The following is a 17795-nucleotide window of genomic DNA, read 5'->3' on the forward strand; positions in this document are numbered from 1 at the left end:
TCTTCTGCAAGCAACTAGAATGAGTTAACCATCTTCCTTATAGAATTTGTTGCAGCCAAGATAATTGGCAAGGTGTTTTACTTTGTGTAACATGGTTTCGTTACATTTGCGGTAACATATCAGTGGGGTAGTCATTCTAGATCTTCTGCTCTGAATATTGCTACTTCTATTGTACTGTGGAGCCACAGTGAAATTGTGTTTAACCAAGGTTTGTGCATCAATATTAAACATGCCTGGAGAAGGGTTCTTTGCAACACAAGGGAGTGCCTATTACTGCACATAGGGGCTACTCGGACCAGACTGGAAAACTTTGTAGTAGCACATCTGGTGTCTGGTGAGCATCCTTCGCATGCCCACCAGGATCTGCTATGATAGTACAACCTGGGTCATAGTGATCGAAGATCCAAAAGTGATGGACTTTTAAGGGATTGGAAGTGCAGAAAAAATTCAAGAATTCAAAAGTTCGCAACAAGCATCATTGTAACAGGGGTACGCAAGCCAACATGTGTGTATATGTAGCTTAAGCCAATAGTACTTCAAGCACAACACACCAATTGACATAGCATGGACTGAAATAGGCATTCATGAAGAGCTAATAAACAACATCAGTCAAGCAAGCGGACGCAGGAACACGACTGATCAAAGAGATAACTGAAATACATATATTGTTCGAACATGAAAATACTGCTTGACCTCCCCTTCCTCGCATATATCGGTTGTAAGCCCAGAGTACTGATCGAAGTGGCAATAGCACCAAGGCCAGAACAGGTCTATTTTCACATACATTTAGGACAAGCGACGAAAATCGCAATACTGCAAGAGAACCGTAACAAGGCTGAAAGGTCGATTAAGATAGTGCTTTTCGGAGATAATATCCACCATCAAAATATGTTCAGTTCTTTGCCAGTCTCAAAATAACTCAGTTTTCTTTAACTGAACAATTCAGTTGTTTGTTAGACTCAAAACAATTGCTTAGGTCAATAACGGAAAACACAGTTAAAAAAACGGAAAACAAAAGAGTTACTCGTAGTGCGACATGCCCTTAATGGACATGATCGTCAGTAGCCAGGAACCCTAGAAACTGGACAAAATCAATTGGATTAGAAAATCAACTTGAGAGCGGGGGAATAGGGAGACATACCGTAGCCATAGCAGCCGTGGGGAAGTGGAGCTCTAACCCTAAGACCATGGCGATGACTGCGCGGCGACGGCGGCACTGGAAGAAACCCTTGCGGCCAGCTCGACCTGCGTCAGATCATGTCGGTGTCGCGTAGGCAACGTAGACGACGTCGGGAAGCCAGGGAAAGCCGCTAAGCTCGCTGGAGCTCAACAACTCAACCATAGCAATAAAACCTAGAATCGGGCAAGGTCAGGATCTCGCAATTTAGGAAGCAATAAAAGAATCTAATGTGATAGAGCAGTAGAACGGAGCGAGGTGAGTCTGTAGGTACGAGCGTAGTAGCGGCAGCGATCGGAGATGCCCGAGGTACCAATGGCGTCGGTGAGGCGACCACGGGTGTGAGTGTCAGAGGGGCGAGAGTGAGGTGGAGGAATATCAAGTGGTGCGGTCGGTTTGATTGACATGACCGATTCGGTCTGTTTTGTTCCACGAACCTAATAGGTTGGACCCACTGAGGGCAATACCGTCATTTCTTAAATAGCCAAAATAGGCCAAAATCTAACTATTTTAGGAAAATACCTACTTGTAGAGAAAATTGCAAAGACTACAAATATCTTTTTTGTTAGATTTATAAAAATCTATTTTTAAGAGAATAAAATGCCAATTGTGTTATTGAATTAAAGAAGGGCATTTTAATAATTAAAGATACCTTAGAAATAATAAAATTAGTAAAAAAATCCAAAAATATTGCAATCAATTTAAAATCAATTAAAAGTGCAACAGATCCAAGAAAAATAATTTGTAATCATTAAAATACACTCAACAACCCTAAAAGGGGCAAGATTGTAATTTTGCCTAAAATCCACACGCATGGGAAGGGAATTAGTAATACGCCAACAATGCATTCCATATAGTTTCATTAGAGCATCATTTGTATTTCCAAATAGTGTCCTTATTCGAGAATGGTGATATCTTCAGTTCCTCTATGTGACGCCCCCAAAACCGGTACCATGAGAATTCTAGCGATCCCGTTAAAATCCGCACGATATCTCAACTTTGAGACACCCTCCTACACGACGTGCGCAACGAAGGACACATGTGGTGCATAGCTTGGAAGATCCACCAGTGAATGGCACAGGTGTCGAGGGTACGACGAGTGAAACAAGAAGTTTTGCCGTGATTTGCCTGATACGATCTGATATCCTAGAGTAAATGACAATCTCCTATACATGGTACTACAATCTTTTATACAGGGAAGCTACGGATGTTGTTTAATTACAAACGACAATCGTGGGATTGCTATGTCTAACATTCCCCCTCAATCTAAATCTACAGTAATTAGGTTGAGATTGGTACCTAATTTCTGAAGCATTTGTTTGTTTACCGGTTTTGTGAATGCATCGGCCATCTGATCAGCGGAAGACACAAACTGAACCTCCAATGCTCCACTGCCACCTTCACTCTGACAAAATGAAAACCAGCCTCGATGTGTTTAGTATGTGCATGGAACATCGGATTGGCTATCAAGTAGGTGTAGCCCAAATTATCACACCAAAGCACCGGTGGTCATGGCTGAGAAATTCGAAGCTCCTTAAGCAATGACTGCAACCATGTGGCTTCGGCAGTCCTGTTGGCTAGCGCTTTGTACTCGGCCTCCGTAGATGAGCAAGATACTGTTGACTGCTTTCGATCACTCCAGGAGATAAGATTTTAGGACTAAAGAACACGACGAAATGGCAATCCTAGAGTAAATGACAATCTCCTATACAGGGAAGCTACAAATGTTGTTTAATTACAACCGATAATCATGGGATTGCTATGTCTAACACGCGCCACTGGACTTGGCTTGAACTTCTTCGTTGGCTGGCTCTTTTTCTTGCCTTTGTTCTAATAAAACTACTACATAGAGTATGTCTACAAAAGGATGTCGCAAGTTTATCTAAACTTATAGTATATAGATATATCCGAATATCTTTTTATGAACGGGGGAGTACTATAGATCATGGGCAGATCCAGCCTATAGTCAAGGGGGGCAGCTGCCCCACTCAATTTTCATTTACCTTGTAATATGCTAGCTAAAAACTGATTTGCCCCCACTTAAAATTATTATTTGCACCACTTATATATCATATTTTTGCCACCTCTCAAAAATTGTCCTGGATCCGCCCTTGCTATAGATTTTGGGCATAACACTATTTATGTGTTTAGTTGTAATATTTTTAAGAAATTGTGATGTATTTTCTAAATTTTGTGGTATTTACGTTCATTCAGTTTTCTTATCATTTTTTTCCTTTCAAATATTTATTCTAAATGGATTATACTTTTATTTTTTTTAAGCTCCATTGAGTAATGCTAAACGTTATAGTAGAGGGGCAAGTTCTATATCGTTTTCTTGAATTGTATTATGAGGTAGGAAGGGATGAGAGGATATGATATTTCCTTTTCAAAAAGGAACCCAAGCAGACCAACATCAATTGATTGAGAATTGATTGATGCAGCCATGCCCGTGACAGAACATGCATGTTGTGTTGAAATATTGGGCCCATACACATTGGCCCATACTAGATTTCAGGTTTCCCTATAAATCTCAAAGCCCACTTAGTGGCAGCCTTGTGAGTTTGAGCCCAAGTTGGTGGCAGCTCACTAGGGAGTGGCAAGAGGGGGAAGTTTAGTCCCACATGGAAAGTTGGGAGGAAGTTAGACCACCTTATAAGGTGGGTTGTTTCACCACTAGTAAGTGAGTGAGAATAGGAGTGCTACACGCGCGCGCTCCTCCTCCTCCTCGCTCGCTCGTCTCGACACGTCACGCCGCGCCGCGCCGCGCCGCGCCGCGCTCGTGGTGAGTGGATTGAGCCTCGAGCCGAGACTTTCCTTACTTTTTGCAGCTCAGGAAAACGAACAGAGTTCACGAGTTAGGGTTTCCACCTCTCTCTGCTTGCGCCGCCATCGTATACTCCATCCCGCTCGCCGACGTGCATCGGTGAACGGGAGAGCAGGTCTCCGGAACCACTCGTCCTTGCGATCCTGTACGGGAGAGGGTGAATTAGGTTTTTGGGAAGCGCTCTGCGCGACTGCTCAAGCTCTTCATCATGGGTCGCCTTCCGTCCAAGTCGGGCGGTGCTGCCTACCGTCGTCTTCAACGCCGTCTACTTCGACCCGTCGTCCCCGTCGTCAACAACGTTGTCATCAACAACGTTACTGCCGCGACATCATCTGCTACACCTCCACCAGATCGGTACGTGCGACATATCTCGATCTGTTTAGCGATGGATGCTTTACCGTTTGCGCCGTCGCTACTCATGTTGATTAATGCATCTAGTATGTTTGAGTTTCACATGTTGCTAGTTGCTGCCATCATGTTTTATATTCTGGAATTAATCATGGAAATTGTGCCTAATTATCCAACAATCCAAAAACCTAATTGTAGGCAATTTCCGAGTTAACAATGGCTGGTTTTTCCGATGCACTCGAGGCCGGATAAGTTTACCGGTGTGCACTTTAAGAGGTGGCGTATAAGGCCATGCTCCGGCTTACTCATCCGAAAGTGTTCGAAGTTACCGATGGTTTACCCGAAGGAACTATATCTGACCAAGATCAGAACAAGTTCAAGGAAAACAATACTCTCTTCGTCGGATGCGTTCTAAGTATTCTTGCCGATCGTCCGTGTGATGTGTACATGCACTTAACGTATGGTAAAGAGCTCCGAGATGCACCGAATGCTAAGTTCGGTGCAACCGATGCGAGCATTGAACTGTACATCATGGAGAGCTTCCATGACATCGGGATGGTTAACAACCGTTACGTAGTCGAACAAGCTCATGAGATACGATGCATTGCGAAAGAGGTTGAACTCCTTAAGTGTGCCTTACCCGACAAGTTTGTGGCTGGATGCATCATCGCTAAGTTGCCCCCTTCATGGAGGAACTTTGCCACAACTCTCAAACACAAGAGACGAGGAGATATCGGTTGAAAATCGATAGCATCTCTTGATGTTGAGGAGAAAGCTCGAGCTAAGGATAATACTGAGAAAGGAGAGGGTCGAGTCTAGCGCCAACATGATGCGAAGAAACCCTACGAGCAAGAATAAAGGGAATAACAAGCCCTCCTTCAATAAGCCTATGAAGACTACAACCTTCAAGAAGAAGAAGATGATAAACAAAGCGGATCCGAGCTGCTTTACTCGTGGAGAGACCGGCCACTTTTCTAAGGACTCGTCCAGAGAGGGCAGACCGCAAGAAAAAGGCGAGGCAAGTCAACACCGTGACCGCTAGCAATGCTGATGGGTACGGTAATCTCTTTACTCGTTCTTTCGGTATTTCAATCTCCATGTTGGTGGATTGATACGGGTGCTAATGTTCATGTGTGTGCTGACATATCCATGTTCACTTCTTACCAGTCGCCCGGGATTCTTCCGTCTTGATGGGGAATGGGTCACATGCTTCGTTCGTGGTGTTGGCACGGTAGATCTGAAGTTCACTTCGGGAAGATCGTGCGAGCTGAAGAACGTGCAGCATGTCCCTACTATGAACAAGAATCTCGTTAGCGGCTCCCTTCTATGCAGAGATGGGTTTAAGGTTGTTTTAGAGTCGAATAAAGTAGTTGTTTCCAAGTTTGGACAATTTATTGGTAAAGGCTATGAGTGCGGAGGCTTGTTCCGCTTTTCGCTTTCTGATTTCAGTAATAAGTCTGTGAACCATATTTGTGGCAATGTTAGTGATGATACCAGTGTTTGGCATTCTCGTTTATGTCACATTAATTTTGGTTTAATGTCTCGACTATCCAGTTTGAGTTTAATTCCGAATTTCACCATTGCCAAAGGTTCTAAGTGCCATAGTTGTGTGCAATCAAAGCAACCCCGGAAGCCTCACAAGGCGGCCGAGGAGAGAAACTTGGCACCTCTAGAACTCATACATTCTGATCTATGCGAGATGAATGGTGTGTTGACAAAAGGTGGAAAGAGATATTTCATGACATTGATTGATGATGCGACTAGATTTTGCTATGTTTATTTGTTGCGAACTAAAGATGAAGCTTTAGACTACTTTAAAATTTATAAGGCTGAAGTTGAGAATCAACTAGAGAGAAAGATCAAGCGTCTTAGGTCGGATCGTGGTGGTGAATATTTTCCTAAAATCTTTGATGAATTCTGTGAGGAACATGGCATTATTCATGAGAGGACGCCTCCCTATTCGCCCCAGTCAAACGGGGTTGCCGAGAGGAAAAACCGCACATCGACCGACTTGGTGAATTCCATGTTAGCCACTGCTGGTTTATCAAAGGCATGGTGGGGGGAGGCTTTATTGACTTCATGTCATGTCCTGAATAGAGTTCCTAACAAAAATAAAGATAAAACCCCTTACGAGGAGTGGGCTGGGAGAAAACCATCACTTTCGTATTTGCGCACATGGGGATGTTTGGCGAAAGTCAATATTCCAATCACTAAGAAGCGCAAACTCGGACCAAAGACGGTGGATTGTGTCTTTCTAGGTTATGCTCCGCGGAGTGTAGGCTATAGATTTTTAGTAGTTCAATCCGAGGTACCTGATATGCATGTTGATACTATTATGGAATCTCGTGATGCAACATTTTTTGAGAATATGTTTCCTATGAAAGATATGCATAGCATTGCTAGAATTTCTACCGAGATAATTCCTGAGTCTAGTCCATCTAATGAGTATTTTGAACAATCACATGAGAATGTTACTGAGAAGGATGACAATGAAGCTCCTAAACGGAGCAAGAGACGGAGGATTGAAAAATCCTTTGGTGATGACTTCATTGTGTACCTTGTGGATGATACTCCCACGTCCATTGCAGAGGCATATGCATCTCCAAATGCAGATGATTGGAAAGAAGCCGTCCATAATGAGATGGACTCGATTCTTTCTAATGGAACTTGGGAGCTATCAGAACGACCCCATGGATGCAAGCCTGTGGGCTGCAAATGGGTGTTCAAGAAGAAGCTAAGACCTGATGGTACTATTGAGAAGTACAAGGCGCGGCTTGTAGCTAAAGGCTACACACGAGAGAGAAGGCGAAGATTACTTCGACACCTATTCACCTGTCGCTAGACTTACCACCATTCGAGTACTACTCGTCCATGGCTGCCTCCTATGGTCTTATCGTTCATCAAATGGATGTAAAGACAGCTTTTCTTAATGGAGAGTTGGAAGAGGAAATCTATATGGATCAGCTTGATGGGTTTGTAGTAAAAGGTGAAGAAAGAAAGGTGTGCAAGTTGTTGAAATCTTTATATGGCTCGAAACAAGCACCTAAGCAATGGCATGAGAAGTTTGACGAACTTTGACTTACGTAGGCTTTGTTGTCAATGAGGCCGACAAGTGCGTTTACTATCGTCATGGTGGGGGCGAAGGTGTTATCTTGTGTTTGTATGTGGATGATATTCTGATATTTGGTACAAACATGAAAGTAATACACGAGGTCAAGTCTTTCTTGTCAAAGTGTTTTGATATGAAAGATCTGGGAGAAGCTGATGTGATTCTGAACATCAAGCTTATTAAGAACGAGAGTGGGATTACTCTAACACAATCCCATTATGTTGAGAAGATGTTGAGCCGGTTCGGCTATGTTGATAGCAAGTCTTCTCCAACACCTTATGATCCCAGTGTGACATTACGCAAGAACCGGAGGATTGCCGTAGATCAAGCCGAGATACTCTCGGATTGTTGGCTCACTCATGTACTTAGCGAGCGCGACTAGACCCGACATCTCTTTTGCTGTTAGCAAGTTGAGTAGGTTCATGTCAAACCCGAGTACCGATCATTGGCATGCACTTGATAGGGTCATGCGCTACCTATGTGGTACAATGAGTTATGGGATTCACTATTCGGGGCACCCAGCTGTGCTTGAAGGATATAGTGATTCAAATTGGATCTACGATGTAGCTGATCTCTACGCCACTAGCGGGTATGTATTTACCTTTGGAGGTGGCGCGGTGTCATGGAGATCTTGTAAGCAAACCATATTGACGAGGTCAACTATGGAAGCAGAACTTATTGCTTTGGACACAACCACTGTTGAATCAGAATGGTTGCGTGAGCTCTTGATGGACTTGCCTGTGGTTGAAAAACCTGTACCGGCAATCCTTTTGAATTGTGACAATCAAACTGTAATTGTCAAAGTGAACAATTCTAAGGATAACGCGAAGTCATCAAGACACGTCAAGAGACGTTTGAAGTACGTCGTCGAAATTGCGAAACTCCGGAGTAATAAGCTGTTACATATATTCAAACGAGACAAAAACCTGGCAGATCCCTTTACAAAGGGACTATCACGTAATGTGATAGAAAGTGCATCAAGGGAGATGGGTTTGAGACCCGTTGATGTTACACCATAGTGGTAACCCAACCTTTGTGATCGGAAACCCCGTGAATTAGGACCTGGGAAAAACAAGCTAGTGGTTTAATTGAGGAGAGTATTATGTAACCCTCTCTATGTGAAGATGCACAACTCTCAATTGCTGTAAGGCAGGTTGGCAACAAGCCTTAATGTGTTTATGTTGGCTATTTTAGCAAAGATGTCTGTCCTACGAGCATTCTTGAAATAACACACCTATATGAGTCCGATTGTTAAACGTCGCAATCTACGAGATTTGGGTGATCTCTAGTAAACTCATGAAGAGACCACGAAGTATGACGCATATGCTTCACCCGCGGGGTAGGCTACCGGCAGCCATGTACTGGTTATGACTTTGAGTGAAACCCTGTTCACGCAAAACTTGCAATTCAAGGCTTAGTCCATTGTTCAAGTGTGAATGGATGTAGCTTAAGGTTCTAGGCGGAAGTTCAACTTAACAGTCTCCGCTGAAACACTGGTATATAAACAAGCAGTGAGTATTGGTAAATCTCTAAATGGGGATTTGAGATCTGGTGGGGGATTGTTGAAATATTGGGCCCATACACATTGGCCCATACTAGATTTCAGGTTTCCCTATAAATCTCAAAGCCCACTTAGTGGCAGCCTTGTGAGTTTGAGCCCAAGTTGGTGGCAGCTCACTAGGGAGTGGCAAAAGGTGGGAAGTTTAGTCCCACATGGAAAGTTGGGAGGAAGTTAGACCACCTTATAAGGTGGGTTGTTTCACCACTAGTAAGTGAGTGAGAATAGGAGTGCTACACGCGCGCGCTCCTCCTCCTCCTCGCTCGCTCGTCTCGACTCGACACGACACGTCACGACGCGCGCGCGCGCGCTCGTGGTGAGTGGATTGAGCCTCGAGCCGAGACTTTCCTTACTTTTTGCAGCTCAGGAAAACGAACAGAGTTCTAGACGGACGCGTCGCAGTTAGTCGGTTCGGGTCGCTCCCGGGCCGTGGGCTATCTGTAACCGACTCGAAACGTTCGTGCGACGTGGGCGTGGCCCACGTTGTCTAGGGTTTCCCGAGCCTATATAATCTCTTGCCCGGCTACCGCAGAAAAACATCTAATACACGAGTTAGGGTTTCCACCTCTCTCTGCTTGCGCTGCCATCGTAGCCTACTCCATCCCGCTCGCCGACGTGCATCGGTGAACGGGAGAGCAGGTCTCCGGAACCACTCGTCCTTGCGATCCTGTACGGGAGAGGGCGAATTAGGTTTTTGGGAAGCGCTGCGCGCGGCTTGCTCAAGCTCTTCATCACGGGTCGCCTTCCGTCCAAGTCGGGCGGTGCTGCCTACCGTCGTCTTCAACGCCGTCTACTTCGACCCGTCGTCCCCGTCGTCAACAACGTTGTCATCAACAACGTTACTGCCGCGACATCATCTGCTACACCTCCACCGCCACCTCCACCAGATCGGTACGTGCGACATATCTCGATCTGTTTAGCGATGGATGCTTTACCGTTTGCGCTGCTGCTACTCATGTTGATTAATGCATCTAGTATGTTTGAGTTTCACATGTTGCTAGTTGCTGCCATCATGTTTTATATTCTGGAATTAATCATGGAAATTGTGCCTAATTATCCAACATGTTGTTAATTTCGTTTCTAGATTTTTGTATGGCCCATTTTGTTTAGTTGATGGTTTGTGCTAATTTTCCCTCATTAAGCTGAGTTTTCCTTGATGAAAAAGGAAGTGGAACTGATAAATCGTACTCGTGGGTGACGCTTGGTGCCGTGTACGAGGGCCTAGGCTGCGGAACCAAGTAGTAACTGCACACGCACGCACGTATTGGCCGCGCCAGTTTCAAAATTTAGCGTCTAACCGTCTTCCGTCGTTCGTGCTCACTTTCTCGTCTCCCGGGCACCCAATTTCTCCAGTTTAGATATCCATAATCTAGACAGCAACAGGCGGTTGGTTGCATCTACCCATCTACCACACACACGAAATGAACCGAGCACATAGATCGACCATGGCGGACTGGGCTTCGCTTCCACCGGAGCTCGTCCAAGACATCGCCTACTCCGTCCTCTCCACCACCGGCGGCGTCGACACGCACATGGACATGAGGGCCGTCTGCCCCAGCTGGCGCTCCGCCATCGCCAAGCCATCTCCGCACGCAGCGTTCGCCGACCACCGTTTCCGTCCACGGCACTGGATCATGGTGGACCTGAAATCCAGGAAGCACGACCCCGACGCCCGACTCTTCCTCCACGTCCCCACCGGCCGCTTCCGCCGCCTGCCCCTCCCCGTGATCCGCGACCACCTCGTCCTGGGCGCATGCGATGGGCTCATTGTACATGAATTCACGGACAGGGAGCGCCCGGACATGACAGGCATTCGTGTCCTCAACCCCTTTACAGGAGGCATGCTCCACTTTGCTGTGTCATTATGGGAGTCTGCTGATGAACTACGTACGGCAGTGAGCGGCGGCCCTCGCTCGACGCTGGTGGTGTGGCGGGACTATGATTGGAGATGGCGGACACTTCTATATGCCGATCCAACCAGCGATGATTTTAGGGAGGAGGAGAAGACTGGCTTGTCCTGGGTCCATAGCATGGTTACCTTCAAAGGCAACATCTATTATGCCGGTTCAGATGAAGGTGTATTCCAGTTTGTTGCGCCAGCAGAGCAGGGTGATCATGAGCCTGTGGTCATAGCCAAGATGTTGCCAGATGTGGACATCCATTATGCACGCTGTTTTCTCGTGGAGTCTGCCGGGGAACTGCTGGTCGTTCGCCATGGGGACGAAGCCTTGAAAGTTTTCAGAGTCGACGTCGAGCACAAATTGCTGGAGGAGGTCAAGAGCTTGGGCTCCCGTGCACTGTTCCTTGGCGGCGAGAGGTGTTTGTCAGTGGATGCAGATATTTTTCCATCAGTCGATGCTGATTGCATATACATGTCTAACTGGGTGGAAACGCCAGAATGGCGGGGGCGGTACACGCACGTGTATAACCTAAGGGATGGCACCATGGAGATTCTCTACACTGAGCCGATGCTCCGTGCCAACATCCACCCCCGACCATCGTCTCCTCGCGACAATTTCTGGGACCAACGTGGGATCTTCACGCGTGCCAACAACCATTGTCTACCCCCTCTCAGTCTTACTCAGGTCCTGCTCGACTACTGCAATGACAATACATGCTTCTACCATTTCAATGATTGGTGGTGAAGGATTTACCATAAATCTTATTCTTACCTTTGTGCTAGCACTTGCTTCCTCCCGTTGAGTAGGCTTCTTACCAAGTTTATCAGGAGTGGGAAATTATTTGCTTGTTGGAACAGTTATTTGAATTTCAGCTATCTCTTTCATTTCTCACTCCTTGCATGCAGTACTCAGCATATGTTCATTTATTCGTACAGCTCCAACTGCAGCTAGCAGCTGTTGGTTGTTCTATTTCTCTCAAAGGGTGTGCTCACTAAGGCTAGTCATAGTGGGTTGTATCATATAGTAGTATCATGTATATAATACTAGATCCATAATACATAGTAGTATCATGGAGGTGGCCTATGAGCCAAAGTTAATATCCCTAGTATCATAGACTAGTATCATAGTTTTGCTATATTAATTGATTTGTAGAATCTCAATACAAATTTGTGCACAAGATTTATTTGATACTAACTTTTCTTGTGATATACGCTATGATACAGTATCTACCTATGATACTCTAATCTCTTCTCTCATCCATAATTACCTGCCACATCAGCATTTTAATTTGGTGGGGCTAGGATGCATGATACTAGCTATGATACTAGCACTATGGCTAGCCTAATGCTGTGGGACACTGCATCTCGCCGTGTGGTCTATTTTGTCAAGAAAAGAGGCAAACTATGCAACTTCATATGGCTCGATGTGCAAAAACTGTTCATGACTGCTTGTTTCACTCTATTTTCTGACAGAGTACGGTTGTTGCAAGCTTCCAATATTTTGTTACATCTCCATCACCCCTTTTTATGTACTGCAATGCTAGGACATTTCGCCCAAACAAGCAGTTTCATGGTTCAGGTTCAATTGCAGAAAGTTTCAGGTTCCAGAGTTTCAGTAAAATCCATGTCGTTAATTTGATCCTGGTGGCAAGTTGTATCGTCTATGTGCTCCTCCAAGTCATGGAAATTTTATTGTGCTTTCTGAATTCGAAGTCGTTCCATCCCTTCAATATTTCTGTACATCATGTGCGAGCTTTGGCAGAAGTTGATGCAATAAATTTAGGCTCCTGATCTCGATCGACTACATATTTTCGATGAAGGATCGACTAGCATATAGTGGACAGGTGCAGTAAAAGAAATTCCAGGGTTCATAAGGTAAGGCTGAAATGCAAGAAACATGGTATGGCTTGGAGCTCCCTACAATTTGCATATGGAAATGTCATCCCTGAATTTGGAACCTGAGACAGTTTCTTTAAATTGGACTGAACCAGATTCTCTTCTTACAGGTGAACCTGATACACATAAATTCAGGCTCCAATGAAACCTGATACTGAACTCAAATTTAACCTTTGCATTGCAGTGCCCACAAAACATAAGTATTTAATAGGTTTTAATAAACATTGGGACCTAATAAAGAACCTTTAAGTTGAACTGAACCTGATGTAATGAAAAAAACGGAGCTTGGCCGTTCCCCCTCCCCCGCTACAGTAGGGAGGGGCGATTTTCTTGACCTCGACTGGGAGATCCACCGTGCTCGCAGTTGGGCCGGGGATTTGCCGTTCTCCGTCGGCCGCTACGGCGGCGGGAGGGCGGGGAATCCCCGATCCACTGCTTGTATATAGCGTAGGCGTCTCTAGTGTCTCAGCCGTAGGCGTCGAGGAGGTGGCGGTGCGGTTTTTGTCGACGGCGCTCTCCCTCTCCGATGATGGTCTTCCCTGGAGCTTCATCGTCGAGCGCACGTCTTCTAGGAGCTCGCCGGTCTCTGGATCGGGTGAGTTCTTCCTACCCTCATCAGATCGAAGTATGTGGTTGATCTGGATCTTGAAGACGAAGGGGGAGGTGGTGATGTGTCCCGCGGTGGAGATGACGTTCCGAGGTGTAGGCTCTCTGGATCCGGTGACCGGCGACTTCCCGTCCGCGGAGGGTCTGCACTTGATCCAAGCCATCAAGGAGTGCAGCAGCGGCGGCGCGCCACCGGCGGCGTCTGGTTGGTCCTCGACACCGGGATCTAGTGGACTTCAATGTAATTTTTTTCCTTTTGCTGGATCTATCTGTAAGATCGGGACATTAATATCACTTCCTTTTCCCCGCAAGATCGGGACATTAACTGAACCTTTTTTTTTTTTTTTTTTTTGCGAAGGTGGATCATATTGCATTAACCAAGATTCATACAGAAAAGGGCTGAAACAAAGAAAAATACAACGAAAACCTTCAGCACCCCAGCTTCGTCCTCGACGCACAGCACGTTACGCCGGCGAATCCCGCCGCCACTCCTCCACGCATTGCCTGGACTGGAAGGATCTCCCGAGCGGCCGGGAAGTCGACGCCCCTCGGCACATGAGCGCCTCCATCCTGCACCCCGCACGACGACGCCGGCTTGGTCAACCGCAGCACCACCACCTGGATCTTCGAAGGCCAGCTCCACCATCTCTCGGACGCCGGCTTGAGGGAGACGCGCACCGCAGCCCCGGAGAGCGGCGATCGCAAGAGGAGCGGCAGATCCGCCGCGGAACTCCACCGGAGCCCCAACAGCAGAGGAGAGGAACGCCGCCCACAAAAGCCACTCCGGCCACGCCGCCTCACCCTCAGCGCCGCCGGCTAGCACCCTACTGCTTCCTACACTATGTACACGCCTTGATCCGTCGATTCTTCGTCCTCCCGCCGCCGGAGCGGCCGCCGGAGGACGAAGAATCGGGCGAATCGACGGCGGCGAGGTGGAGCAACGGGGGGGTTCAGAAATCGCCTCCTTTCTACTGTAGATGGGGAAAGGAGGAGAGGTCTAACTGAACCTGATGTGATTGTAAAAGTATCAGGTTCCAATTAATTTCTGACCTTTCTGTGAAGTCCGATGGCACAAAATTATGCACCATCACATGATGGAAAGGTGCAGTAAAGGAATTTGTCATGCATGAACATGTAAATATATCCAGTTTCAGTATACTCGAGAAATATGACTATGCCGATGGAAATGGCATCTAAAATATTTTGATCTGAAACAATATCTTAAAATTGAACTGAACCTAATGATTTTTCTTAAGATTGAACATGATACACGTCTTTTAGGTTCCAAGTGAACCTGATACTTCTTTTGCTGAAATCAAAAGTAAGCTTGGCATTGCAATACCCACAAAATATATTTAATAAGTTGTAACAAACATGCATTAACTATTGTAATAACCCAGAAAATAAATTAAGCAAAGCTTCCCCACCGCCTGAAATTAGAGTGCACCAAAGAAAATAGATTTACTCCACTAACTGTTCTTGCTTGTTCTTACATAAGCCTGAACAACTTTTGTAAATTGATAGACAGTTTTTTTAGCTTCTTTTCTATTCAACTTGGACCAATATCAAAACTAGTACATGGTTAAAACATGAACCCTTTGCTGCACCAATTTAACTAGTCCTTTCTAGTAATACAAATATTTCATCAGATATTTTACATTCGGAGCAAACATGCAGTAAAAGAAGAGCACCTGAACAAGGCTCTTAGGGCGAACGCTAAAGCTCTCTGTGTGATTCGGTGGCATCATTCTACTTATCCATGACTCTCTGCCATCCTTGAGGTCACGCACAAACATCCCTGTTGAACCTTTGTAGTATAAACAACCACCATTGATTGATGGAAGCTTATCTGCATCAACCGATAGGCTCCTGGGGCCAAGGAAGAGCGCCCGACTGCCAATACTCTTCACAGCCTCAAGCATATTCAGCTCGAGATCAACCCGAAAAATTAGAAAGATTCCCCAGTGTGTGTCATGAACGAGCAGCAGATCCCCGGCAGACTCCACGAGAAAAAAAGTAGATTTGCCCAGAAACTTGACTTTCAGGATCAGCTCGCCGTAGCTGTGCTGCACTGTCCCAGCAATCCTGAATAAAGATCCCTCCATGTCAACCGCATAGACGTGGCCAGCATAGGCAACCATGCTTTGAACCTTGCACTGGCCCGGGTGAGAGAGCTGCACTGAGAAGAAATTGCTGGTTGGATCCGCACACCGAAAGATTTTATCGCCATCATGACACGTGTACCGGAGCAGTCCGGGCTCAGAACCAGTTACCGCATTCATCTTTATATTTTCAGGGTCTATCGGCACGGAAAAGCGAATCAAGGAGCCAGTGAAGGGGTTAAGCACACATGCAGCATGAGGGTGGTTACTTTCCCTGAGGATGACAAGACCATCTGAGGCGCTGACCACGGTGTGGTCGCGAAGCAATGGGAGGCGCCGGCGGAGGAACCGCCCGGTGGAAACATTAACAAAGAGGCGGTTTTCGGATTCAGATTCTTCGTCGAGCATGATCCACTGCCGAGGGCGGAAGAGGAGGAGGTCAGCGTCTGCGCCATGTCGACATGGGTCTGCCATCGCAGTGCGCCAACAACAGCAGACTGCACGCATGTTCATGTAGTAGTCGATGTCATTGGTAGCCAGCAGGCAGGCAGCCACGCGGCGGACGAGGTCGAATGGAAGCGACGACCAGTCTACCATGACCGGTTTCATGGTGCTGCCGTGATCACCGTAGCTGTACCTTTCTGTACGCGCAGGCGGCTGCAAGTGCCCACCGCCGCGAACACCCACCAAGGCGCTGGGACACTTATTACTGAATTTCTCTGATTCACCTCTTTTCTCTTATCATATCTTCCAAGAAAGACAGATAGAGAACACGTCCAAAGTGCCAAATCGTAGCAGTTCAGCACTTCAGCGGACTGGGTCTGAAAGAAGACACGTTCTACTATCCTAGTAACAGGAATTGAGAGATTACTGACTATACTGATTCAGCACATTCGAAAGTCCAAATTAGCCGCAGTCCCTGGCCCTGCAGCAGCGAAATTAACTCGGAAATTAGTTATAAAAATGCGAGGAACAGTGTAAGAAATTGGTATAATCTGTTTCTGTGCATGCAAAGAACTACTCAAATCAGAGAAAATTGAAAGAAAATAGACTGGGACAGGAACTACATAAGAGCAGATCTGACATACCTTCAGTAAGATGAAGGCGGGGGGATTCAAGGCGGCGAAGGAGAAGACGTCGACGACGACGGGCGAGAGGATGGCGGCGGTAACAAAGAAGGGACAGGCGGATCAGTATACTCTGGTAATCCGGTGGATCGGAGGGGATTGAAGGGATTGAGGGTTTAGGGTTTGGGAAAACGGACGGACATCGTGAGATTTATGGTCGCTTTTTTGTTTACTACGCTACTACGCTTTTCTTTGGGCATGGACAGCTTTAGAGCTACACATAATTCTTTTTTTGCAAAATTCGAAAATGGCATTTGAATCTTTCAAAACAATCAAGAGAAATCCATAGATGTTGATACTAATGAAATCTACGAGTGTGCAAAAACCAAGCGGAAATTCGTTTTTTCTAGGCTGAGAAAGAAAAATAAAAAAATGCACATTTTCAAAACTTATTTTTTTAGATTTGTTATTTTTTTGTAGCCTAGAATATAAGGAATTATAAGTTTAAATTTAGCACTCTGGTAGAGTTATAAAAATATCTATACCTAGGATTTTTGTTCTGATTTTTTTGAAATTCACAAATGTCAATTTCAAAATATTCAAATAGACATCCACCATGGGGCTCCAGCTCTATTTGTGGTTTCCACTTTTCTACTTATTATAAAAAAATTATATAAGGATTTTTAACTTCTTTATTCTACAAGGGTGAATAAACGATTTTTCTAATTTGATGGCGCCCTAAAATTAGCCAATCCAAGCAGATGCATACAAACCGTCCGATCAGTTTTTTCTTTTCCTCGTGCGGTAGAGATAAGAGACGTACCAAAACGTTATCCCCCATTCCCCCACCTCCCCCGATCTCGGACGCCACATTTGACCTATCGGCGTTGCCCCATGCTCATGTCGACGCCGTCTTGGATCTGTCGGAGCCGCCCCATGCTCATGTCATTAGAAGTTATGAGCATTGCTTGTTCATAATGTGTTGTGCTATTCTTTGGCGGACGATTAGAAGTTTTCACCATCTAATTAGCATTGGGATAATCCCCATGTAGCATGTGTTGTGTACACCAAAGGGAGTTGTGCGTGCTAATTGCTACATGGTGGATTTTCTCACCGACTCATGTGTGGCATGTTATTATGAGACCCACATTGTTAGTCATATAGTGCCATCGAATTTGGCCGTTGATTGGTCTTCGACAATGTTATCA

At 45.8% G+C, this 17795-nt stretch overlaps 1 protein-coding gene across 1 annotated transcript; it reads left to right on the forward strand.

The window, feature by feature from the left end:
* The first annotated feature begins 10461 nt into the window (after positions 1–10461).
* Positions 10462–11661, forward strand: LOC124662280. The gene has a single exon (XM_047200136.1). It carries the CDS (start codon positions 10462–10464, stop codon positions 11659–11661), a length of 1200 nt encoding a protein of 399 aa, XP_047056092.1.
* Positions 11662–17795: the final 6134 nt, after the last annotated feature.

Source organism: Lolium rigidum, chromosome 6, assembly GCF_022539505.1.
Source record: "Lolium rigidum isolate FL_2022 chromosome 6, APGP_CSIRO_Lrig_0.1, whole genome shotgun sequence".
Classification (NCBI taxonomy): domain Eukaryota; kingdom Viridiplantae; phylum Streptophyta; class Magnoliopsida; order Poales; family Poaceae; genus Lolium; species Lolium rigidum.

Excerpts from the sequence above, each read along its gene's own strand:
- LOC124662280 (XM_047200136.1), top strand. The coding sequence starts at position 10,462 with ATGGCGGACTGGGCTTCGCTTCCACCGGAGCTCGTCCAAGACATCGCC.